The sequence below is a fragment of the Scylla paramamosain genome, chromosome 30 (assembly GCF_035594125.1).
Source record: "Scylla paramamosain isolate STU-SP2022 chromosome 30, ASM3559412v1, whole genome shotgun sequence".
Taxonomy (NCBI): Eukaryota; Metazoa; Arthropoda; class Malacostraca; order Decapoda; family Portunidae; genus Scylla; species Scylla paramamosain.
This window is the reverse complement of record NC_087180.1, coordinates 5,316,951-5,344,875: the sequence shown is the minus strand read 5'-3', so window position 1 is coordinate 5,344,875 and position 27,925 is coordinate 5,316,951. Positions and strand designations below refer to the sequence as shown.

The window sequence follows — 27,925 nt, the reverse complement described above, 5'->3', positions numbered from 1 at the left end:
CTGTGTACCTTACTTTTATTTATTTATTTATTTTTTTAAACCATTCATAAGTTGTCATTGTCATCCAGTTATTTATCTACTGTTTTTATCATTCTTTGTTTTATCATGTAGCTTCTCAAATGATCGTTCATTTAGTTTTCCGTGTACCCTGCCTTCCGTTGCATAACATCTCCAGGTGGTCATTCCCGTTACTCAGTTCTTGATCTGTTGGGCACTATAGACGTTCCGTGCCCGTTCCCATTTATCTTACTGGTAAAGTGTATGTAATGTAAATAAAGTTCTAGCGAGTAATCGATAGAGAAGCCTCATGGAAGAGAAATAGTAATGAAGACTTAACGCTGAAGATCTTCATTTAGTTAAGGTACTTAAATTATTATATTAGTGTGTTCTTGTTGCTACTGCTGCTCAAGTGATGAAAAAAAGTTGTCTGGTGGTGAAAGAACAAAACTGACGCAAGGAAAAAGGAGTTGGTGAAAAAGAGGGAGGAGGAAAGGAGGTAGAGAGGAATTGAAGAGAATCTTAAATAAATGAGACAAGAGAAGGAGGGAAGAAGCACGGGAGAAAGGGAATAGGAACATGATGAGGGAACGAGGGAGGAAGAGAGACCGTGGGAGAAGAGAGAGAGACGGAACCATAGGAGGAAAGGAACTGGAGGAGGGAGGGAAGGCAGGAGTAAGGATGGGAACCGGACGAGTGAAGGAAGGGGGAAGGGAGGGAGTGAATGTATCAGTGGTTAATGCACTCTCGCAGCCACACGTCGATGGTGATTACCCTGGCAGAGGAAAAGGGGGAGAGAGGGGGCGAAGGAGTTAGGCATAAAGGGAGGTAAACGAAGTATCCTGAAAGAAAGCAGACAAGAGAACGATAAAAGAAAGACTAGGAGAGACAAATTCGGTTTCAAACTAAAGTGCGGGATGGGAGAAGGTGGAGAGGAAAAATTAACGTAAGTTAGAAAAGGAGAGGAAAGGAGGGAAGATTAGGTGTTGAGCAAGACTCTGCGGGAACGTTGTCTTTAACGACGTGTGCCTCGTTACCTTGCTGCAGATGTGTGTGTGTGTGTGTGTGTGTGTGTGTGTGTGTGTGTGTGTGTGTGTGTGTGTGTGTGTGTGTGTGGAGGGGTGCGTGCGCGCGCGCGTGTCCATACAAAATTAATCCCTTGGAAATTTATAAAACTACTCTAACTTTTGCAATATTTTCTTCCAATCCCTTTCCGAGAGAGAGAGAGAGAGAGAGAGAGAGAGAGAGAGAGAGAGAGAGAGAGAGAGAGAGAGAGAGAGAGAGAGAAGAGGGGGAAGCGGAGGGACAACTGGTCAAGGTCAGGACCCCGCCCTCATGGGATACAGTTGGGTCATCATGACTTTGTGGACCTCCTCCCCTCCCCACCTCTCTCTCTCTCTCTCTCTCTCTCTCTCTCTCTCTCTCTCTCTCTCTCTCTCTCTCTCTCTCTCTCTCTCTCTGACACACACTAAATAAATAAATAAATAAATAAATAAATAAATATAAATAAATAGATAGGCATATTGATCACGGCTTCAACCAGACAAAATAAATTGGAATAATGCATGAAAAATTGGAATATGTAACACATTTCGAAAAGGTAAATATTGATAAAAATAAGATGCACGTACAAAAATATCTACGTAAATATTTGTAAAAGACGCTGATACGCACGCGTTATTATTGAAACAACATAAAATTCATAAAACTCATAAGACGCATATCCACATGAAACCTAAAAATCTGGAATTAGTAGTGAAAACTTAGTTCAGTGTAATAAGACTTTACATCTAAGATACGAGTATAAAGGTTAATGTTACATAAAGAAAAGAAAAAAAACATGAAACATATTAAATGTATATTAAAATAAGCATTAAAACACACACACACACACACACACACACACACACACACACACACACACACACACACACACACACACACACACACACACACACACACACTCGAGTGACAATGGAGGGTCACCTTTGATTTCAAGTGTACATACCACCGCCAGCCACCTCATCTCACACCCTCACCACGTCATCTTACCTCACGCTCCCATGCATCCCACTGCATCTAGCACTCACACACCAAACACACCCAAATACTAGTAGACGACACGCAGGACACGCCCACACTTTAGAACACACTAGTACCGAAGACAAGTCAGGACAGAGCACAGTAGAAAACAGGTGCTGTCAGTTGAGGAGTGAAGTGTGTATGGTTAATGGGGACGTAGTTTGGGAATGTGCGTGCGGCGTTTGGGTGTCGGGGGCGGGGTTTGACCTGTGTGGGCACTGGCTGGGAGGGGGGAATGGAACTGGTGAGGAGGGAAGCCATCCCCACGAAATGAAATATTGACGTAACCTTGGGAGGGGATGGCTACTCCTGCCCCTTTAGAGTGGTTGGCTGACCTGAGGAACGGGTAGGTGTTGGCAGTGTGCGTCCTCAGATGCTACATTGCACCGCTGCTTGTCGACGTTCAACGGGAAAGCGCTTTTGATGTATATGTGTACCATTCCCTCAGTGAGCGCTGTCAGGTTCATCTCCACTTTGAGTGCGTAAACCAACGCTTTGTGACTCCAAGATTCCTGGAGACGCATCAGTGTCCGTGGATGACTGGATTAGTCCCCTTTCTAAAGACCTGTCCATACCATGTTATTCCACCACCCAGGTGAAGTACATGATAGTTCAGGCTTCACATCATGATAGCCAAGAGCCGAGGATGTTCACGTACATTGAACGTTTAAATCTACGGTTTTAATGGATTTTTTCTTAAAGCCATGCAGTTGTTCACCATTTCTGATAAATGCACGATGGTTGGTTGCAGTAATAAACACCCATGTTGAGTGAGGCATCCTGACGCGCCTTTCACACTGCTTATTATCACACTGGTGTGGCCTTGTTACGCTGCGACAGGGAGTAGTTTTGAGAAGTTTTGTGTGTGTGTGTGTGTGTGTGTGTGTGTGTGTGTGTGTGTGTGTGTGTGTGTGTGTGTGTGTGTGTGTGTGTAATAATAATAATAATAATAATAATAATAATAATAATAATAATAATAAAGTTTATTATTTAGGCAGTTAACAAACTGAAAATGTACAGAGGGGGTAGTGTGTGTGTGTGTGTGTGTGTGTGTGTGTGTGTGTGTGTGTGTGTGTGTGTGTGTGTGTGTGTGTGTGTGTGTGTGTGTGCGCGCGCGCGCGCGCGCGTTAACTTCCGTAAGTAGTGGGATGTGTGCACCATATCACGCCCTCACGTATCCAAAATTCTACAAAGTACGCCTGATGTAATATACAAAATAAAAGCTCAGTATTGAATTGTTGAGACGTACTGGGCGTAACATTTGGAACGCGGAAAAGAAAAGTGTCTTAAATGAGTGACGGAAGATGGTATTGATCAGTGGAGGGACGTGCTGCCGCGACCACCGTAACACCTGCGCCGTACTTGACGGAGGACGACATGTGGTGACGGGCCGTGGCTGTCAGTCTGCTGGCTTTCAATGTTACCACCCTACACCACCACTACGACTACTGCTTCCGCGACCGCGATGGTGATGGTAATGTGATGTAACCTCTTGATATGAAAGATGACCCCGCTGAAGTAAAAAATCATCGTGTTACGTCCTGAGGGTTTTGTGACGGACAGGCCGATGTTATTCATTAGAGGCACGTAACATCTCTAACACTGACTTCACTGTTCAGTGTAATAGATGTTATGTGCTGCTCAGAACTCGTTATATACCTATATTTTTATATTACATGTTATTTTGTTTTCAAGATTACCCATACGGAGGCGCGCGCCCGTGTGTGTGTGTGTGTGTGTGTGTGTGTGTGTGTGTGTGTGTGTGTGTGTGTGTGTGTGTGTGTGTGTGTGTGTGTGTGTGTGTGTGTGTTTCCGTCCCCTTTCTTAAAGTCAAACCCATAGTTCATAAATCACTTACCCACAAGTTGAGTTTCCTCCTCATTTATCCTTTTATTTGCTGTACAGTCTTAGGGAATCAATTCTGGTGATGTGACAGCGACCGTTCAGCAGTCAGCCAATTCGTTGTAAGTTCATTTCGTCATTCCCGCTTCTGGCAACTCCGTCCCACCGTCCTGGCTCCATATTTTCCCTTCCACGCGGGACTCGAGCACGTTGCAAGGACAAGCAACCTTCAAACTTCACTCGTATTGTTCACTGATTTTTTTTTTTTTCTTTATGTGAATTCATTATGCAGCGACTTTTGTCTCGTCCGGTCCCATCCCGTCTCTCTCTCTCTCTCTCTCTCTCTCTCTCTCTCTCTCTCTCTCTCTCTCTCTCTCTCTCTCTCTCTCTCTCTCTCTCTCTCTCTCTCTCTCTCTCTCTCTCTCTCTCTCACATAAAACACCTGACCTGTCTCCAGTTCTTCAGGCAAATCATGAAAATAATTACCTGATTTCTGAAGCCTCTGACGGTTGCCACTTCATGCACCTCTCTCATCCCTCCTGTCGCCTCTCCCAGCAATCTTTATCCGAGCCTTACACACACACACACACACACACACACACACACACACACACACAAGTTGAGTCATAGGTCGACCAGCACCTAGTAGAAAGTTTAGCTTACTGGGCGCTTTCACCCACTCGATTCTTCCTGATGTCTACTTTTTTTTTTTTTGTACCTACTATATTCCATTTTCTTTCACCTTTCTCTTTTACACTTTATGTTAAATATCTCAAGCTTAAATCGAACTTTCGTATGCATTTGACCGTTCTCTTAGACTTGGTGGAATCTTGTGCGAAAATTTAATTGGTTGATTTCTCTGCGCTCCTGTTCTTTACCATCATATCTCTCTCCCACACCTGCTGGACGGTATGCACGTGTGCGTTCGTGCGCGCGCGCATATGGCTCGCAGCAGCAGGCTTCTAAAAACAGCTCGTGACACGGTCCTTGTACTCGTTTTGTTTATAGATTCTGTAGTGATTTTGCGTGCGTACGTCTGTGTTAAGATGATTACATACATACATACATACATATACACATACATACATACAGAGAGAGGAGAGAGAGAGAGACGAGAGAGAGAGAGTGAGAGAGAGAGAGAGAGAGGAGAGAGAGAGAGAGAGAGAGAGAGGTGCTCTTGCTCATCCTTTCCCCTCACATTCCCTTATCCTTCTCCTTTTGCTTTAGATCATTTTAGACTTATAAGGTAAAATAATAAAAGAAATGTACTTCGTCATTGCACTTGTTACCTTCTCCCCATTTTCCTCTACCTGCCATGCCACTTCTCATCTTACCTCCTCCATTCCCTCTCTTGTTCTCATTTTTTCTCCATCTCTTCATATTCTTCTTTCTTTTCTCTTCCTTTCTCCATTTTCTTTTAATACAGTTACCGTCTTCCCATTTATCTCTTTTCCGTATTTTCCTTTTTTCCTCCGTTCCCTCATGGATTCCTTTTCCCATCACTTCATATCTCTTTATTGTTTTCTTTTCCGCTTTTTTCTCTTGAAGCCATTCATCATATATTATTTATCCACCTGTTGTCACTCCCCCTTCCTTTTATCTTCTTTGAGCTCCCAAGATTTAATTCAGCGTCATATCGATGTCTCAAAGAAAATGAAGATTAGGTAATGTACGATTGTTATTATTAATGGCAGCAGACTCACTCTCTCTCTCTCTCTCTCTCTCTCTCTCTCTCTCTCTCTCTCTCTCTCTCTCTCTCTCTCTCTCTCTCTCTCTCTGATTCCATTATTTTCCCTCCCTCTCCCTCCCTGATCATTATATTTACCCTGCGTGCATCAGTCATAATTTTTTTCTCTATTTCTATACTTATCGCCAGAGGGAGGTGGGGAGCTGGGGTGTGTGAGTCATAGCAGGAACACAAGGTTGGGGATAGTGGGGAGATCGGGAGGGAAAGGAAGGCGCACACTCCCAACCCCCCCATAGATATTTACCCTCCGTAATGTTGGAGTTTAGGGGAGAGAGGGATTTAGAAAAGTGGTAGATGGGGAGAGAACGAGAGGAATATATATATAGGGAACATTTTAAGATAAGGGAGAAAGAAAGAAAGAGAGACAGGGCATGGAGAGAAGGGTGAAGTTAAGAGAATCACCAAATGATGTGGGTGGAGATTGTGGGCGGTGATACCAGTTGGGGAAAGTCTGGGGAATGGGGTGATGAGGGGATTGGACACTGCCAGAGTTAGACGGGGAGTGGTGGGAGTATTAGTGGTAGGATGAGAGAGAGAGAGAGAGAATACTGTCGGTCGGATGCTGTGGATTTGGCGTGGTGTTTGGTTGGTTTAAGAAAGAGTGTAGTACGTGGGGTAGATGACTGGTAGTGAGAGTTCAGAATGGAAATGTACTGGTGTGGTGGGAGGTGGAGTGATGGGGGTGTTCCGTGCAGCGCTCGCTGGCAGTCGGCATGGGGTTGACATTGGCTCTCCGCCGCCACTATCCCCACCCATGTCCCCCATCCATGCCCCCCCCCCTACCCATGGTTGCCACCTCAAAATACCCCCAACCCCCATCTCCACCAGCGTCTCCTCTATCAACTTGCCATTTATGTTGCTCAGCCATATGCAAACCCCAGTCAGTTTCCTGCCAATATCTCCACCACAATCAGCCAGCAACCCCCACACATCCACGCCTCGTCCCAGCTTGTTCCCTTCCCCCTCCTCAGCATGAATGGAGGCTATAGGGAAAGAGGAATGAAGGAGGGAAAGGGAAGGTGATAGCGATGGAAGGTGAGTGAAGAAGAGAGGAGGGGCATTGGGATGTGTTGGAGGTGAGGAGTAGAATAAGAGGGGAAAGAGAAGAGGGTGAGGACGCCTATTACGTGCCCTTATCACTCCCTTCTGAATATATTGTATGTCCCTTTACGAGGAGGCACCCTAACGCTGTGTGTTGTGGCCACGACACCCACACGAGATCCCTACCACGCCCTCACCCACAAGACACCCCTACCACACCCTCACCCACAAGACATCCTTGCCGCTCCCTCACTCACAAGACATCCCACCACGCCCTCATCAACGCAATATTCCTGCCACACCCTCACCTACACTCATGTCCACACCCTCCCCATATGCCCTAGGATGTCTTTGGTCGAGTAGAGACAGGCTTGACGATGATTTTTTCTTGTTAGTCCAGTGATGGTGTTGAACTAGACGTAAATCAAAAGCGTGTTCATAGTCTGCGTCCCAGCTGTGAGAGGAAGCACTTCCTCTCACACACCCAGACAGGCCGGCGCCGGGACCTTCTCTGGCCCGAAGCGGCAACGACTGGATGTGTGCCACTCAACCGAACCAAAGAAGTGTTCATGACTTACATTTATAACAGGAAAATGCACCTTTGAATACGATCACGTGATTTCCATGCATGATGACAGTTAATTATTTAAAGACACAGAAGCCGAGGGAGTTCACGGTGCAAGCGAAACATCAGACGTTCATAGCAAGGCAAACCTGTGTAGCACGGTGAGGTTTGTGATTGATGTTGCCGCGTCAGGAGAAACAGTAGCTCATGTACGGTTTCCAGGGCACCCATCGACCTTAGTTGTCTCCGGAGTGGCTGAAGAGTGTGTGTGTGTGTAATAATAATAATAATAATAATAATAATAATAATAATAATAATAATAAACGGTTTATTATTTAGGCAGTTAACAAACTGAAAATGTACAGAAGGGGTGCGGAAATACTTAACATTAATCCTAAAGGTGTGTGTGTGTGTGTGTGTGTGTGTGTGTGTGTGTGTGTGTGTGTGTGTGTGTGTGTGTGTGTGTGTGTGTGTGTGTGTGTGTGAAAAAAATTATATATATATATATATATATATATATATATATATATATATATATATATATATATATATATATATATATATATATATATATATATTTATAATAATAATATATAATGTAATTTATATAATAATATATATATATATATATATATATATATATATATATATATATATATATATATATATATATATTTAATATAATAATAATAATAATATATAATATAATTTATATAATAATATATATATATATATATATATATATATATATATATATATATATATATATATATATATATATATATATATATATATATATATATATATATATATATATATATATATATATATATATATATAATATATATACTAAAGCATTTCAACTTTGACATATTTCCTCAGTGCAATATGTAATTTTCTTTGTTCTCCTTTAATTAAGACGAAAGTGTTTATTAAAGGGTTTTTTTATTTACATATTTTTTTCCTATAGAAAAAAAAAAATAAATGAACGGTGGCAGCCTTCCCTGGTCTCGCGCCAAAATATGCTTTCTCAGTTTGCTGTTTCGAGGCATCGGGTCAGGTCTGAGGCGGATGTTAGCGTACATGTGGTTACTGCATATGTCATACTCCACAATTTGTTAGAGAAAACCCCAAACGAAGGGATTAGACATCCATGGAACAGTCAGCAAGATGTTTTCTCTAGCTTCCTGCTGTCATTATTTCATGTATTAATGCGTACTGTTAATTTAGCCATCCTCGGTCTTCTGGGTGGTGGTAGTGGTGATGGTTGCGACCGGACTTTGAGGCAAGGAAAGAAGTTATGTATATTGTTTGTGGAAGTTGTCGAAGATTCTGAGTGTCAGATGGTTGTGGTAATTCTGTTCGTCTGACGCACACTTGCGCGCGTGCGCACGGTAAGGTTGTGGTATCGTCCCCGGCTGTTACCTGACAAACCAGCCGCGCCACGCTCATGACAGTAAGGATTTTCCACCAGTGTGCGAGCAGTTGCTGTCCTCCCTGCGCAAGTGGAAGGGCTGTGTGATATGTGAAAGGTATCAGCCTAACTCGTAAGTCGGACTATTATGAGTGCTAAGCTCTCTCTGGGGATATAGCTGGCGATCACGATTCCAGCATTTTATCTCTAAGACCGTGATGAATCTCTCTCTCTCTCTCTCTCTCTCTCTCTCTCTCTCTCTCTCTCTCTCTCTCTCTCTCTCTCTCTGAAAACTACTGAGACAATGAGCGTCAGTACATCACCATCTAAATTCTTCCAAAATGCAGAGATCTTAATATGACATAACAAGTGTAGCACAGATTACCTTAAGGGTGCACTGTAGCCGACGAAATATTTTACTGTTTGTTACCCTTTGACTTGTTAAAAATGCATTGGCACGTTTTGAGTGGAGGAGGGTGTGGAAAAAGTGGGTGTTTGATAGCCGAGAGCCGAGAGAGTGTTTGGGAAGGAGGAAAGCAGAGGATCTTAAGAAAAGTTACTGTTGGAGAGAAAATGCTTTATGATGCATAATTACTTTTGTAGGGTGAGTGTGGATTCAGGATGTGTACTAATGTGTTAGTGTCAGAAGTGAAGCATTATAAAGTTGTGTGTATATTTACCTATATGCATAATGGAGAATTGAATGAAGCTTGTAATGTCCCATCTCTTGATACCAAGTTGTCAGATTTTCCCTTTTGAACCTGTGTACCTATATTGTTTGCTAACACCATTTCCTTTGACAGTGTATTGTGTGTGTGTGTGTGTGTGTGTGTGTGTCTATATGGGGGGGGGGGGCTGAGAGACTGCAGGCTGCAGAGCTTTGGGGACATAGGATTGAGTGGCCTATTAACTTGTGTTTCTTCCTCAGTGATGTGGATGCAGACTCAAGCCTCATCCCAGATAACTCTGGTAGTTCATCCAATTCAAGTCTTTCACCGAGGTAAGTGAAACTGCCTATGAACTCACTCCCTTGTGACAGAGGGACTGGGAAGATAAATAGTGCCATTTCCTCTCTATACACACAAGTACATAAGTGTACATATTTAAAAAAAAAAACATTTTTCCACTCATATAAATAGATATACTGTAATATTCTCTTTATACTGACAGAATGACCTGCACACCTTATTCCTATGTATACCCTTTCTCAACTTGCAGACCAAGTGTTATTTTTTCTCTCCTAACACAAAGGTAGACAGGTGGAGTGGACACTAATGATCCAAAAATGGAAGCTCCACAATCCCAGTCAAGGGGAGGGTGCCCCTGTTGCTCAGTAATGTGCTGTGTTTCATGTTCCGAGTCCTAGGTTTGATCGCTAATGTGGCACCTTTCTCCAAAGCTCAGATTTATTTAAACTTGGAAATCAATTGTTCAGTATTTCAGTGTACTTAATGTGTTGTGGTTACACACTGGTTTGAGGCAGTACAAGTGTGGATGCCCTAGTTTGAGATAGTACAATAGTAGGCAGCAGTATGATGTTTCTTACATTGGAGGCATCATAGACCCACTTGACCCAGTTTCACTACCACTGTCTCACTTGAATGGGAAATGTGAAATCTCAAGCAGTTGATTTAAGAGGATGAAGGTCATGTAAGACTCCTAACATACAAGCCCTACAATCTCACTCAAGGATGGGGTGTACCTATTGCTCGATTGGTAACATGCTGGGCTTTCATTCTTGGAGTCCTGGGTTCATTCCCCATCTCATGAAGTCCAGATATATATTAGCTTCTAGATCATTTACTCACTGTTTCAATTTGAGACAATACAAATTGGAATGCTCTTGTTTGAAGAAATGCAACTGCTGCTGACAGAATGGCATAATGTTACGGTGTAATGGTTGCCAGAAATACATAGTGATAAGTGAAATAGGTTAATTATTTTCAAGCTAAGTAAAATATTTCATAGATCTTAGTTTGCAGCTTTGTGTATAATAACTCAAATAAGGTAGATAACAACTAATTCAGTTACACACAGCCCTTTCCTAACAGAAAAGAAGCTGTTGAAATATGGGGAAGCAAAAGTATGTAGACTAGTTAGCAAGTCTAGTAGTCCATGGATCAGTTCAAGCTACCTGGTGCTCTGTATCCAGGTTGAAGTACAGTGTTGCTTTACTTGTGGTCACTCACATTGGCAACACTGCAACTATCTCCTCTTAGTTAACTAAAATTTCTAAAATCACAAATGCAAATCCTTCATGGTTCATGTTAGATGAGCTTGGATCTAACAGCACTGCAACACGTGGCAGCCACACTCACCACCTTCACCATGTAGCAGGCAGCTGCCACCTTGCAGTGGTGGGCGTGAAGATGGTGATGGGCTCTGGACATAGGTGGCAGGCGGATGGGTGGGCCTCTTTGGCAGGGGAGTGAGACAGGGAGGAGGGAGTATTGATCACCTCTGATAATGAAGGCTCGCAGTTGCTGTGAGTGAGGTGCCTCCATCTCTCTCTCTCTCTCTCTCTCTCTCTCTCTCTCTCTCTCTCTCTCTCTCTCTCTCTCTCTCTCTCTCTCTCTCTCTCTCTCTCTCTCTCTCTCTCTCTCTCTCTCTCTCTCTCTCTCTCTCTCTCTCTCTCTCTCTCTGCCACCATGGTGCTATCCCTAAGGCCTACTTCCTCCACCCTTGCAAGCTGTGTCTACCAACTTGCTTTACTGTTGTGTCAGGAAAGAAATAAATGAGTGTTGTGATTACTGTTATTGCTCTTTTAAAGTTAATTTTTAATTAGCAACAATTACATACCGATAGCTGTTTCTGGTAGGTTAAGAGTAATGCCCCATATGTGCTGAGTCATTAAGTGCTGCTCTAGATGACTATGAAGCAGAGCACTTAATTCTGTTCATTCTTCTGAACCAGTACATTACTTTAAACTTTAAAAATAGATAAATAAATAAATGTAATATATGATAATTACTTAGGTCTGACATGCATGTAACATGGATAGTGACACTGCTACTGACTTAGAACTGAACCTGAATGAAGTAGTACAGACAGTGACAGATGCTGTACCTCATGTGTATATGGCCCAACACTGATGATCCATGGTAGTCACCACAACATCAGGGACTTAAACTGAATACATGAAACAAATACAGAAATATGTCTTTTATACAGGAGTATCAAGACTGAATGAACTGCAGTACTGAGTCATTTCACATGAATATGAAAATTCCAGGAAGGAAATGTTTAATGATGTAATGTATTGGGTTCATGTGGAAGTTAAACACAATTAATTGTAACCAGACAAGGTGGCCTTGTGGTGAGTCTGCTGAGAGAGACAGGAAAATGGGTGTGGCAGAGGAATGTTAATGAAGAAAAAGTGGACAGAGATATTACTGGAGCTATGTTAGGGAATAAGGGTAAGGCTGAAAGGTACTGAATATATGTTGAGGAAATCTTCCTTTCCCAGCCTGGAGAGCCCCAGTCACTCCTTGGAGCACGTGCCCCGGGAAGCGCCCCTTCCCGCACCAGTCTTGGAGAATGACTCAGACATTGAGTGTGAGGTTGACCTTCCTAACTGGCAGAAACTCGTGTCCAGTGATGAGATCAAGAAGCTCAAGCCCAAGGAACGTAAAAGACAGGACACAGTCAGTGGTAAGTGTCATGTTATTGTTGATGTTAGTGGAATCAGTAATGGTTCTCATAAGAAAGTATATAGCAGTGATAAATTACTGTATTCATTTCTATTTATCTTATACTGTTATTTTTATTTTTATTTTTTTTTTAAAGGAATGAGACGGAATAACTGCACAAATAATTCATTTCTTTTAAGTAAATTTGTTGGTGCTTTCCATACCTTAACATTTCTATATAATAATAAAGGCCTTACTTTACTTCTCTGTATCTTGTTTCTCTCTCCTCTCCTCAAGGAAAGGAATCCCCAATTTAGTGTCCATCTGTAAACTTTATTTAATGTTTGTACTAGTTGGTGTTTTCATACTTATTCCTCTATTTAGGATAGTAATAATGATGTACTGTGATCCTTTTCAGAGTCGTTAAAGCATTTTTTTTCTAAAATATCTTAAAAAAGAAACAGTTGGATGTGTATGACATTTTGGCACAGGATGTTTACACTGTCCCATAACTTATGGTGTTATAGTGCATTGCCAAGTGTGTTTCATGAAGGAGTTTTCTCTTGGCTTTGAAGGAGAAGCTGGTGAGTGCCAAGTAGACATTTGGACAAGGGAAGTTTTACATGATGTAGTTTTGATGTGTATCACTCCACCACCTCTCCCTCCAATCTTATTTTTCCTCATGCCTTCCCTTCCTCCCATCTTGTGTCCCCTTGTACACATCATAACTACATTATGTAAAACCTTTCCCCTGTCCAAATATCTACATAGATCTTGTCAGCTTTGCTTTCAAAGCCAACAGTAAACTGCTTCATGAAACACAGTTGACAATGCACTGTAGTGCCATGAATTTGGGGACAGTGTCAAACAAGCTGTGTTTATGTGTCCTATCGATCTGAATATTTGTTTAGAAAATATTTGTGAAAATAGGGATTTTTAAGTCGGAGGAACACTGACCAGGCATGGACAGGGTGGGGGAGAAGGCCCACTGAGATGCCAATCCCCAAATACAGTCCAAAGTGGTAGTCAGAAATTGAAGAATAAGTGTCTTGAAACCTCGTCCTTGAAAGAATTCAAGTCATAGGAAGGTAGAAATACAAAAGCATGCAGGGAGTTCTAGAGTTTACCAAGTTTCTCAATAGAAAATCAGAGCTCGTGATACTTGACATAGGTGCCCCGTAAGGATTTATACTATCCCTTATATTGTTTACCCATCTATACAAGCAATAGATGATGATGATAATAATAATGATAATAATAATAATATTATTATTATTATTATTATTGTTATTGTTGTTATTATTATTATTATTATTATTATATATTTATTTATTTATTTATTTACTTATTTATTTATTTATTTATTTATTTATTTATTTTATTTTATTTTATTTTATTTATTTTTTTTTTTTCATGGATGTTGCCCAGGCAACTGGGGCAATACCCTTAAATCTACCACTGGATTTTTTGCCAAATACATCATCTCACACACTAACAAGTACACAATAAATACATTGATCTGTACATTAACACCATCTTACCATCAACCAGACATACATCACATTCCACCATCCATATGCTTAACTTCTTTATGGTATTTTTCTCATTTTATCACCATGTAAGTTGTTACTCAGGAATGTGTATTATAAAATTCACTGATTCTCTTTAACACTTTCAGAACTGTTCCACACTGAGCGGACGCACGTACGGGTTTTAAAGGTGTTAAAACACCTTTTCCAAGTGCCGATGTCAGAAGCAGGGCTACTATCCAAACAACAGTTGGACTTGCTCTTCCCAAATTTGGATGAGATCCTGGAAATCCATGTAATATTCAATCAAGCCATGAAGAAGAGGAGAATAGAGGAACCTATTGTGTCCAGAGTTGGGGATGTTCTCATAAACATGGTTTGTTTTGCAATAAATTTGTCAAATACTCTCAGTAATGGGTAGTTTCCAGGGTCTTATAATAATAGGTTACTTGTAGGGGAGGAAATATTTTAGGAAAGGATGAAGTGTGCTCAATTCAGTGGGGGGAAAAACATGTGTGAGAAATATGGTGTGTATCAAGAAAATTAAATAGGTTGTTTGAATATCCTTTGTATGTGTTCTCAGCCGTTAAATCCTCCATCACCATCCATAAAAAGTGTCTTGTCTGTTTCTCCTCTTATGTTTTCCATATTTCTTTGTGTTAGGTTCATTCTCACTTAATAGTCTCTCATTGCCACAGGATCTACTCCTGGTGTGTAAATTGTTCATTTTTATGTTTCCATCCTGATTAATATTTGTTGCTATGGAACCTTTCATATTTCCTACAGTTTGCCATATATTGCACGTCATTCTCATCTTTGTTTTTTTCCATTATGCTATTTTTACAATCGTGCTCCTTCTCAAAATCCTTGTTTCCTTGTTTATGAATTTGTTCATGGTTAATTCTTTTAAGTTTTCTGATTGTATGTTTCTCTCTTTTCACACTTCAACTTAACAAGATTTACTCACACCCATATATCTAGTTCTTCATTTCATTACATGGAAAACTATCTTAATGTTTTTGTGAACTTTCTTAAGGGACAACTATTGAAATATCCCCAGTACTAAACTAGCCATAACACTTTCTGCACCCCTTTTGTTTATTTCCCTGCAACTAGCAGTTATTATGTCTTGTCAATCTCTAGTTCATGAAAAAAGAGACTTCCTCTCTGGTTTGTATCCTCCCAAGCCTTATATAAAGAAAAAAGATATTATGTAACATATTTACACTGTGCCTTTAGAAGTACAGTGCCTAAAAATTATAAGTTTGAAAATAAATATTTGGGTCTAGTTTATTGAATAAAAGTAAAAAGGGAAAAACAATTTCTTTAAGAGAATTACAGAAGCAGGAAATATTGGGTTAAATATGCAGGCTAACATGAGACTTGATGTGTAAAGAGGGTGTGGTATTGTGTGTATAAGATGTAACTGAAACCAAGGATTTTTTTTTTTTTTTTTTTCTTCCAAAATAAAAAAAAAAAATTGATGAACTAATGAGCTGTTGGATGATTGATATGCAACATCTTGAAATAGCATGAATATTAAGCTGTTGGAATAGGAGAACAGAGTTACATTTGACCAACTACATGATTGTATACACTGCATCATGCCTGTTATTTTGGTAAAGGTGATGAACAGTGTTGCATACACTGAGACTGATTTCAGTAGAGGTGGAGTGACTATTGTTTCTTTTCTTCAGTTTGATGGTGAACAAGGTGACTATTTCCAACAACAAGCTGCAGAGTTTGTGCGGTCACAGTTCACTGCCCTGGAGAACTTGAAACAACAACAGAAGAGAGACCAGAGGTTAGCAAACTTTCTACAAGAACAGGAGAACAACCCAGTATGCCGGAGGCTTCAGCTGAAGGACATGTTGCCATGTGTTGTCCAAAGGTTATCAAAGGTTAGTAAAGACCAGTGATTCTTGGATATACAGGGTGTCCAGGGGGAAAAAATCTTAATATTCTCAGAAGTGAAAGATCAAGTCATTCTAAGTCAGAAATATTCTATGGTAAAATGCTTTTAATGCCATGATTTAGAAGTTACACAACATTTAATTTTGATTGCACATCATTAGTAAGAGGCTGTACACAGGCTGTCCCACAATGTCCAGCTAGTTGCTTATGTCATGTGTTGGTTATATTTTAGCATACAATGGTTCACTGCATTCTTGAATTTAATTATATCTTTATTTATGAAAACCTTTATTGGTAATCAGATAAAATCTTCATGATGCCAATATTCACCATTGCTGCCCTCTTCTCTTCTTTATTTCCCAGTGCTTATTATATTCATATTAATATATTTTGTAATTTCTCAACATTGGTGTTAAAAGCATTTGACCATTGAATATTTCCGACTTAGAATGATTTGATCTTTCTTATCTGAGAATATGTGACTTTTCTCCTGTGATATCCTGCATATGTTATACTATTTAAGATTTTTCAATATCCATTTAATACTGTGATGATGAAAATGGTTTATAAACATTGAAAAATGGAAGGAAAGAGCAAGTGGTAATGTTGGAATGTGATGGTGAGGTGAGGTGAAGTGAAGTGGAGTGCCAGGGTGGGCTCATTGACCTGATAAGGTAAGCTCCGGCATCATAGTCAAGATTAAAATCAACACACCATCTTATCAGAGATTTAATGGTTAGAACTTTCATCTGTGATTCTGTCAGCTGCTCTGGCAGTTACTCTTCAGTGTCCTTTACTCTTGGTGCTGTGTCAGGCACATCTTTGAAACATTCTAAGAACACTGAAGAATTGATCATATATGAAGCTGGGAGAAATATGCTGTGAGAAACAATCATTAGGGATTGAACTCCTTGTCAGCACACTCCAGTAAAGACAAGCATGACACATTGCAAACTAGATCAGGATGATATCAAGGCTCAAGTGTTTAGTCAGCCTTGATTGTCTTGTTACTACATAATATACTCAAATTTCCTATCCTATAGCAGGGTAAGACTTTGATATATTAAATATATGCTTTTTTTAGGGGGAAGTTGAAGAAATATCAGTCTTGCATCTTCATTTCTATAATTTTTAAAGGCTCGTTTAATAGCAACTTGCTAAATTACAGTTTCTAGAGGTCTCCTTACATACTTTTGTAGCACTTTCATGCCATGTTTGCTTAGTTTTACCACTATAAACTTACATAATTCGTGTTATGTTTCTAAATCAAGCTGCTCTTAAGAACTTTCACTTCAAAAGAAACAAAACATAATACCCTCTCTTCCATTGAGAATGACAAGAAACAAGTTTTGATATACTGTTTTGAGGTTTGTGAGATAACTTGTTTCATATTGATATATAGAGAGGGGGTGCAACAGTTTGTGCCAAGTTATAAAGTGAAAACTGGAAAGCATGAATGCCTGGTGTGTAGAAACAAAAAAAAAAAAAAAAAAAAAAAAAAGGACGGGGCATGGAAGAAAATGATTAGACAAATTAACAGAAATACTAGAGAAGAATATAGAAAGGCAAGGAATGAATATGTTATAATAAGAAGAGAAGAAAGAAATTTTGAAAGTGACATAGTAAAAATGCAACGAATAACCAAAATTCTTCTACAGATACATAAATGGAAAAATGAAAGATGACATAAACAAATTAAAATTAAAAAGAGTAGGAAGAATTTGTAAAATTACTGAGGAGATGAGTAAACTAATGAATGAGAGTTTTCAGTCTGTGTTTACAAAGGAAACTGATTTTGTGGCACCAAGTGGTATCACAGAATGAAGGAATACAGGAGATACTAGTAAAGAGACAAGAAATCAAGAAACTGCTGGAAGAGCTGGATGTTAGAAAAGTTATGGGACCAAATAAAGTAAATGGATGTATATTTAAAAAATGCAGAGAACAAATGGAGGAACCCATGTGGGATATAATCAACTGCTTGTTGAAAGAAGGAAAAGTAGCAAGGAAATGGAAAAGAGAGAACATAGTTTCAATATACAAAGGGGGAAATAAAATGTAACCATTAAATTATAGTCCAGTGTCACTAACAAGTATTGTTAGCAAGCTTTGTGAAATAGTAATTAAAGACAGATGGGTGCAGTATTTAGAAGATGAAAAAGTAATTACAGGAATGGAATTTGGATTCAAGAAGGGGAGATCCTGTGTCACAAATCTACCGAGCTTTTATACGAGAATAATAGATGGAGTGCAAGAGAGGGACAGATGCGTTGATGTGGTATACCTGGGGCCATATTAACAAAGATTCTAAACTATAGAGGCTTGTCTCAGTCCAACTCTTATGCTTAGAGTTATGGTTAACTTTCCAAGTTGTGCTTAGTCTAATTCTTAAATTTAAGACAGGCCTAGAGTCTGCTTAACTTAAGAGTTACACTAAGACTAAGTTAACCAAACAAAGATGGCCAACCGTTAAGTCTGAGCCCGCCACCTCAAGAATTATCAGTTCTGTAAGGATGTTCTCAATGACCTGAGTGACCCTGAATTGTTGGATATATATATAGAATAGAACTGCAGGAGTGTTATTCGTGACATATTTGGCAGGAGATGCTTTGGAGAGTCCCACAGGAAGGAGTGATGCACTGATGTTATTAAATTAAAGTAATAATTACAGTGTTTTTTAGCCTATAGGAAATGCAGCTCTGCAGCAATAATGACCTTGGACCTTCATGTGTCTTGTTGTTGGTGCGTCTCATTTACCTTCTTAGTAATAAGGTCCCATGCAGTTTTTTTTGTGCTGCTGAATGAGTGAAGCCCTTCAGGCTACATCTTTCCTCTTATAATGACTGGATAAGGTAGGAAAGTCTTGCCATCGGTCTAGCTGGGTTTCCTTTGTTGACCTTTTCAGCCTTAGGGGGTCATCATCTCTCCCATACTAAAGAAAAAGGACAGGAAAGGAAGCACAGCTGGGTGGGAGTGGTGGGACAACACTGGCTCAAGGGCATAAACATTGAGACAAAGTATGTGCACCTTGTGTGGGATCTAATTTGCTTATTAATAAGCAAATATCCTTACAAAATCGATGACATAATTTTTGTTATTTAATTCAAAAAAAAAATTAAAAGATTGCACTATTAACTCAGAATTGAAAAATATAAGATTTTACTGTTTTGTTCTTTCACCATTTCAAACTGAGGCTAAAGAGTTTTCTCGGCACAACTTTAAGACTGCTTAAAAGATAAGCACAAGTCTTAGTAGAAGGCGGAGACAAACTCTGAGAATCTTTAAAAAGCCCCTGGATCTCAAAAAAAACATTATTATTAATAAAGTTCCCCACAGAAGCCTTATGTGGAAGTTAGAGAGTGGAGGAGGACTAAAGGGAGCAACACCAAGGTGGGTGGGGTATTATTTACAAGGGAGGGAAATGAGAATGATAATCAGACACTAATTCAAGTTGACACAAAGTGACAAGTGGGTTATCACAGGGATCTGTGTTGGCACCCATTATGTTTAAAATATATATAAAGGATATGACAGAAGATCTAGATAGTTATATAAACCTGTTCACCGATGGTGCAAAAATAATGAAAATAATAAAGGATGAAAATGACTGCAAAGAGTTACAAAAATGATATTAACAAGATACATGCATGGAGCCAAAGATAGAAACTAGAATTTAATGCCAGAAAATGCCACATGTTGGAAATAGGAAAAAGTAAAAGAGACCCTCATTTAATTACTAAATGGGAGGAGAAATGATAACAAAAAGTAATGAAGAGAAATATTTGGGATTAATGATCCAGGACACACTATCACCTGAAAGGCACATAAATGGGATATTCAGCTCTACATATAGCTTGTTAATAAATATTAGGATGGCATTTAACTATTTTAGATAAAGAGATGATGAAGAAAATTATAACAAGCATGATATGTCCTAAATTGGAATACACAGCAGTAGTTTGGGCTCCACATATAAAAAAAAGATATGGAAACTGGAAAGAATACAGAGGATAGTGACAAAGATGGTACCAGAATTGAAAGACTTAAATTTTGAAGAAAAACTTGAAGAAATGGGATTACCAACACAACAAGAGAGAAGAGAAAGAGAAGACCTGATAACAATGTACGAATTAGCAAGCAATATAGAAAGAGTAGACAAAAATGATTTGCTACCACAGATGGAGAAGGGGGAAAGACTGATGAGGAGGCATAGGAAGAAAGTAAAGAAGAGTGGATGTTTAAGCAACATTAAGAAATGCAGCTTCCCATATCGAAGTATTGAAATCTGGAATGATTTGAAGGAAGAGGTGGTTGCAGCGAACAGTGCACACATGTTTAAAGAGAAACTAGATAAATATGGTTATGAAAGCAGGACAAAATGAGCTTTATCTCATGGTTATGGAGACAGGACAAAATGGGCTTTGGCTTATGCCCCATACAATACAACTAGGTAAAATACACACACACACACACACACACACACACACACACACACACACACACACACACACACACACACACACACACACACACACACACACACACACACACACACACCTACTGAAACAATAATTACTCCCAGTGAGATCTAAAGCACTGTTCAGGGGGTGCTGTGAACTTATCATTAAACCCAGCTGTGACCTCACTGAACATTTCCCTTTGTGTCTTACAACACAAGGGGGCAGTCACAACCTGCCCTCTAAGACAACTCTCTTCCTCCACACAAAACTCCAAGCACCTAATAACACACACATCCTTCACTCAAAAATTTCCAAATTATCTTGGCGACTCCTACACCAGCCTCAGAGTCCCCATCTGGGGAGGGGACCATAAATGTCCCCAGGTCAGATTGCCTTTTTGTTGACGACCCTAAGTGTCTTGTCACCCCCCTCAACTTTTTCTTCATTAACTTCTGCAACATTTGCAGTCTAAGATCTAATTTTCAATCTGTAGAACACCACCTCTCCTCTTCTAAACTTCATCATCTTTTCCTCACTGAAACTCAGGTGCCTGAGGCAACTGACAGTAGCCCCTTTTCTGTTCCCTCCTACTTTCTCTATCCTCATTTTCAATCCAAAGCTGGATGTTGTGTTTATGTGCGCAATGACTTAACCTGCTCTCATGCTCACGCTCCTGAATCTTCAGAGTTTTCCACCATCTGGCTAGGACTACAGAGTCACTCTCAAACTAAATTTATCTGTGCTGTATACCTCTCACCTAACTCCTCTGACCACTTAACTTCCAAAGTGGAGCACATTCTGACCCTCTTCCCTTTTGCAGAGATCTCCATTCTTGGAGACTTCAATGTTCACCACCAGCTTTGGCTTTCCTCTCCCTTCACTGACCATCCTGGTGAACTAGCCTACAACTTTGCTATCCTCCATGACCTAGAGCAATTGGTGCAACACCCTACTCATATTCCTGACCGTCTTGGAGATACGCCCAACATTCTTGACCTTTTCCTGACCTCTAATCCTTCTGCTTATGCTGTCACCCTTTCTTCTCCGTTGGGCTCCTCCGATCACAATCTCATATCTTTATCTTTTCCTATCACTCCAATCCCTCCTCAGGATCCCCCCTAAGTGAAGGTGCCTCTGGCATTTTGCCTCTGCTAGTTGGGGGGACCTGAGGAAATATTTTGCTGATTTTCCTTGGAATGACTACTGCTTCCATGTCAGAGACCCGTCTTTGTGTGCTGAGCGCATAACAGAGGTGATAGTGTCTGGCATAGAGGCATACATTCCTCACTCTTTTTCTCATCCTAAACCTTCTAAACCTTGGCTTAACACAGCTTGTTCTCGTGCTATACATGATAGAGAGGTGGCCCACAAAAGGTACTTAAGCCTTCCATCACCAGAATCTCATACACTTTATATTTCTGCCTGGAACCATGCCAAGTCTGTTCTCCAACTAGCCAAAAACTCCTTCATTAACAGAAAATGTCAAAACCTTTCAAGATCTAACTCCCCTCGTGATTTCTGGCATCTAGCCAAAAATATCTCCAATAATTTGCTTCTTCTTTCCCTCCTCTATTTCAACCAGATGGCACCACTGCTACCACATCTATTTCTAAAGCTGAACTCTTTGCTCAAACCTTTGCTAAAAACTCTACCTTGGATGATTCTGGGCTTGTTCCTCCCTCTTCTCCACCCTCTGACTACTTCATGCCACCTATTAAAATTCTTCGCAATGATGTTTTCCATGCCCTCGCTGGCCTAAATCCTCAGAAGGCTTATGGACCTGATGGAGTCCCTCCTATTGTTCTCTGAAACTGTGCCTCCGTGCTTGCACCTTGCTTAGTCAAACTCTTTCAGCTCTGTATGTCAACATCTACCTTTCCTTCTTGCTGGAAGTTTGCCTACATTCAACCTGTTCCTAAAAAGGGTCACCGCTCTAATCCCTCAAACTACTATCTTATTGCTTTAATTTCTTGCCTATCTAAAGTTTTTTAATCTATCCTCAACAGGAAGATTCTTAAACAGCTATCACTTCACAACCTTCTATCTGATTGCCAGTATGGGTTCCATCAAGGCTGCTCTACTGGTGATCTGGCTTTCCTTACTGAGTCTTGGTCATCCTCTTTTAGAAATTTTGGTGAAACTTTTGCTGTTGCCTTGGACATATCAAAAGCTTTTGATAGAGTCTGGCACAAAGCTTTGATTTCCAAACTACCCTCCTACGGTTTCTATCTTTCTCTCTGTAACTTCATCTCAAGTTTCCTTTCTGACCGTTCTATTGCTGCTGTGGTAGACGGTCACTATTCTTCTCCTAATCTGTTAACAGTGCTGTTCCTCAGGGTTCTGTCCTGTCACCCACTCTCTTCTTATTATTCATTAATGATCTTCTAAACCAAACTCCTACGCTGATGATACCACCCTGCACTTTTCCACGTCTTTTCATAGACGTCCAACCCTTCAGGAGGTAAACATATCACGCAGGGAAGCCACAGAACGCCTGACTTCTGATCTTTCTAAAATTTCCAATTGGGGTAGAGCAAACTTGGTATTGTTCAATGCCTCAAAAACTCAATTCCTTCATCTATCAACTCAACACAACCTTCCAGACAACTATCCCCTTTTCTTCAATGACACTCACTGTCCCCCTCTTCTACACTGAACATCCTCGGTCTGTCCTTTACTTATAATCTGAACTGGAAACTTCACATCTCATTTCTAACTAAAACAGTTTCTATGAAGTTAGGTGTTCTGAGATGTTTCTGCCAGTTTTCTTACCCCCCCAGCTGCTAACTCTGTACAAGGGCCTTATCCATCCATGTATGGAGTATGCTTCACATGTCTGGGGGGGTTCCACTCATACTGCTCTTCTAGACAGGGTGGAATCAAAATCTTTTCGTCTCATCAACTCCTCTCCTCTAACTGACTGTCTTCAGCCTCTCTCTCACCGCCACAATGTTGCATATCTAGCTGTCTTCTACCGCTATTTTCATGCTAACTGCTCTTCTGATCGTGCTAACTGCATGCCTCCCCTCCTTCCGCGGCCTCACTGCACAAGACTTTCTTCTTTCTCTCACCCCTATTCTGTCCACCTCTCTAATGCAAGAGTTAACCAGTATTGTCAATCATTCATCCCTTTCTCTGGTAAACTCTGGAACTCCCTGCCTGCTTCTGTATTTCCACCTTCCTATGACTTGAATTCCTTCAAGAGGGAGGTTTCAAGACACTTATTCATCAATTTTTGACCAATGCTTTGACCCTTTTTATGGGACTGGCATTTCAGTGGGCATTTTTTTTTTTTATCGGATTTTTGTTGCCCTTGGCTAGTGTCCCTCCTACATAAAAAAAAAAAAAAAAAACACATACACGCACACACACACACACAGGAAGAGGGAGATGAGGAAGATTAGGGATTGGAATGTCAAGGTCAGGTCACTAATCATAATGAGGTCACTTGTGTTTGATGTATCAGTTTGGCACAAACTTTGATTTGCACTAAGGACTCTTGGCTTACTCTTTCTTGATAGATGTGTTCATGTTTTCTTGCTTAATAGTACAATTTCTTGATTCTTCATTCCTGACACTATTATTATTATTAATTTCATTGTGTCTAATACTAGAAATCGAAGAAAGTCTTTCAGATCTTAATTGAACTATAAGTATCATAGTGGTGACTGCAGTGAACCAGGTGTGCGACCTCTCTCTCTCTCTCTCTCTCTCTCTCTCTCTCTCTCTCTCTCTCTCTCTCTCTCTCTCTCTCTCTCTCTCTCTCTCTCTCTCTCTCTCTCTCTCTCTCTCTCTCTCTCTCTCTCTCTCTCTCTCTCTCTCTCTCTCTCTCTCTCTCTCTCTCTCTCTCTGCCCTCCTCACTCACATATTTTCCTGTGGTTTATTTCTCCACTTACTATTGCCTTCTGAGCCATAATATTCCTGCTGATTCTTGTATCAGTCATGGCAAATTTATTCACAGTGATATTATGGTGCTTCATGTGAAGCTTACAACTGTATTTGAAGAAATATGAGTGAAATAATGAGGTGATCCTCAGCCTGGTTCCTTGTTACTGTACTACATAAAATAAGTTATTTTTATTATAGATTCTACATCTCTTTGTTCACCATACCACTGAATGACAAAATACTTTTTAACAATACTTAGATGAAGTTAATTGGTATCTCCAAAATGTTTTTAATGTATTTTGACCATGCAAAAAATTTAGATGTTTTTTTCCTAAAACATAATTTTGGCAACCTTGTGCTTTCTTTTTTTAATGCCTCATATGACACTATAATTGGATAACAACTGCAAATATACCAATGATTAAGATTTGCTGTTCTGGTCATCATAATGAATAGTGGGGAAAATTACTCATAATGGCAAATGCATTCATATGTTCCCACTCCAAACTTTTGCTGTGCATTATTCACTAGGAAGGATATTAGTTTTTTATCACATAACCATGAGCTCATAATCCATACTTTCATATTTCATTAGGCATCATACACATCCTGTTCCTCATTATTAATGATTGTGTCTTTTTGGGGAGCCCTTACAAGTTTTTCTCATAAGCTTTATCTTCCTTCCACAGTACCCACTGCTCATAGAGTTGCTACTGAGCTATACAGACAGTAGTGCTCAACCTGAGGAATATGAGCAGCTCTCTCGGTCCCTGGAAAGGTCTAAGGAAATCCTGGCATTTGTAAACACAGCTGTGCAGGAAGCTGAGAACAGCCAGCGATTACATGAGCTACAACGCAAGTTGGACCAGTCATCGCTTGCCAAAAACAAGCATGGGCAGTTAGAGGAGCTCAAAGGGGTATGTACTTTTCAGTTAGAGACAAGCAACTCCATACAGTGGTGTATTTTATAGCTTTTCTCCATAAAGAGTATATGACATAGCCCTATAATTTTTTTACAGGTGTGTTGTGAAAAGAATGTTTTCACACATACTGAGTGTACTTATTTCAAGATAAAGAACATGGCATAGAGTTCAGTTTAACCAGAGGCTATAGCAAATAAACTGACTTTGTTATTAAAGAAATCCATTAAACTTATACTCACGATTATAGTAAAGAGTTAGAGTTGCTGACAAATGAATAACATGTTCTTGTTTATTGAGTATCTCCAATGAAACTTTGAGCTCTAAATTAGAAAAATAAGTGAATGTAGTTTTCATAAGCAACAGCTTGAATTTCATAGTTATGTCTCTTTTCTCCTTTGAGAGGAACACTAAAATAATACTCATATTAAAGATATCCTATTCTAGTATTGCAGGATTCCTTGTAAGGAATTATTTGGTATTTCATATCAAATTCCATAATTTTTATTTATTGATTTTGTTATTTTCCTTTATCTGTTCATAGAACACCATACTGTGTGTAGTGCCATATTTGGACCATCCTGTGTGGGACTGCCAGCCTCTTTTTTATAAATTTTGAAAATTTATTTATTTTATTTATTTTAATTGTTTATTTATTTTTTTTTATTTGTTATTATTATTATTATTATTATTATTATTATTATTATTATTATTATTATTATTATTATTATTATTATTATTATTATTATTTTATTTTTATTTATTTATTTATTTATTTATTCATTTATTTATGTGTGTGTGTGTGTGTGTGTGTGTGTGTGTGTGTATGTGTGTTTGTGTGTGTGTGTGTGTGTGTGTGTGTGTGTGTGTGTGTGTGTGTGTGTGTGTGTGTGTGTGTGTGTGTGTGTGTGTGTGTTTACCTTGTTGTATTGTACAGGGCATGAGCCAAAAATAATTTTGTCCTGTCTCCATAACCATATTTATCAAGATTTTTTTTTAAACATGCATACACAGTTTGCCACAACCACCTCTTCCTTCAGATCATTCCAGACTTCAGTAGTTTGATACGGGAAGCTGTATTTGTTGATATCACTCGAACATCCACTCTTCTTGATTTTCTTCCCATGCCCCCTCATCCATCTTTCTCCCTCTTCTATCTGTGGTACCAAGTCATTTCTGTCTATTCTTTGTATATTGTTTACTAATTTGTACAGTGTTATCAGGTTTCTTCTTTCTCTTGTGCCTTGTAGTGTTGTTATCCCAACAATACAAGAGAGAAGGGTGTGTGTGTGTGTGCACACGCACACACACACTATTTTTTTTCATTTATTTATTTATTTATTTATTTTTTTTTTTTTATTAATTTTTATTTTTTTTTTATCTTCCTTCCATGTCTTCTTGTGTACTACTACACAGTGTGTACTGGGAGGTCCTAATAATATAAGCAGTTAGGTTCTATTTGAATTGCTTGTAAAGTGAATTCTTGTATAATGTAACACGCAACTATTAGCAAAAAGAAAATGGTTTAGGTTCAGTGACCCTTGTCAAAGATAACTTTTCAAGCTAAATTGTACAATACTGAAGCTAAGATGCATGATACCAAATGCAACAAACATATCTATATTACAGAACTGCCGATAATGCAACCTGAAAGACAAAAACAGCCTACTAAGAACATGATTTTATATTGATTAAATATATAAAATGTGCATAATGCTCATCAATGCATAGTTAATGGCAGAAGAATGCATAGTAGATAGGGGACAGGGGAAAGGTACATTCTCTTCTGGTGTTCATAAACTCATCTGTACACTTTTAAAATCATTGTATATCACCATACAGCTCATATCATCAGATTTTTGTGCACATATAAAGAATATAGCCCCTGATTTACTCATGTCATCAGTTTCTCGTATATGGGATGCTCATATAACAGGACCTCCCTGTATGTGTGTGTATTTACCTACCTAGTTGTATTTATCTAGTTGTGCTTTATGGGAAAAGAGGTATGCTCGTGCTGTCCCATCTCCATATTTTTTAATATCCAACTTAGCCTTGAATCCATGTATACTTTCTGCATTTACTGTCTCCTCATTGAGACTGTTCTATACATCAATACTTCTATATGGGAAACTATACTTTTTGACGTCTCTTCTACAAGCACTCCTCTTCAGCCTTTTCCCATGTCCTCTAGTATCCCGTGTATCCCAGACCATTAAGTCGCTCTGGTCCACCTCTCTACTCCCTCATATGCTTTATATATTGCAATCAAGTCTCCCCTTTCTCTCCTCTTTTCCAACGTTGGTAGATGTAGCCTTTCCAGTCTCTCTTCATATGACAAGTCCCTGATACTTGGTACCATCTTCATAGCTGCTCTCTGAACTCTCTCCAATTTCCTTATATCCTTTTTCTTGTATGGCGACCATACTATTGCTGCATATTCTAGTCTAGGTCTTATCAGCAACACGATCATCTTCCTGACCATCTCTTCATCCATATATGCAAAGGCCTGCCTTATTCTTCTCAGTAAGTTAAAGGTTTCTCCTGTAATTTTGCTAATGTGTCTCTCCGAGGTCAGGTTCCCAGTCATTGTAACACCAAGATCCTTTTCCTCTTCTGCTCCACTCAACCTTACACCATTCAACACGTAATTTCCTTTTACTCTTCTTGTACTTTTTCCAAATTCTATTACCTTACACTTCTTTAAATTAAATTCCATTTCCCATCTATAACTTCACTCTGATACCTTGTTCAGGTCTCCTTGTAACGTTCCACGGTCCTCTGCACTCTCAACTTTCTTCAGCAACTTTGCATCATCCACAAAAAGTCTCATGTAGCTGTTCACACTCTCCGTCATATCATTTATATAGACTGCAAACATGACTGGTGCAAGTAC

General features: G+C 39.5%; 1 protein-coding gene across 5 annotated transcripts in view; it reads left to right on the top strand.

Moving 5' to 3' along the window:
* LOC135116179 (rho guanine nucleotide exchange factor 11-like) overlaps positions 1–27,925 on the top strand; it is a 128,354-nt gene that overhangs the window by 22,367 nt on the left and 78,062 nt on the right. For all 5 annotated transcript variants that reach the window (XM_064033475.1, XM_064033474.1, XM_064033476.1 and 2 more), the window contains 5 exons: positions 9,617–9,688; positions 12,155–12,339; positions 13,996–14,222; positions 15,544–15,747; positions 24,799–25,026. In XM_064033475.1, the coding sequence (XP_063889545.1) occupies positions 9,617–9,688; positions 12,155–12,339; positions 13,996–14,222; positions 15,544–15,747; positions 24,799–25,026 (916 nt within the window). The remainder of the gene's footprint in view (positions 1–9,616; positions 9,689–12,154; positions 12,340–13,995; positions 14,223–15,543; positions 15,748–24,798; positions 25,027–27,925) is intronic.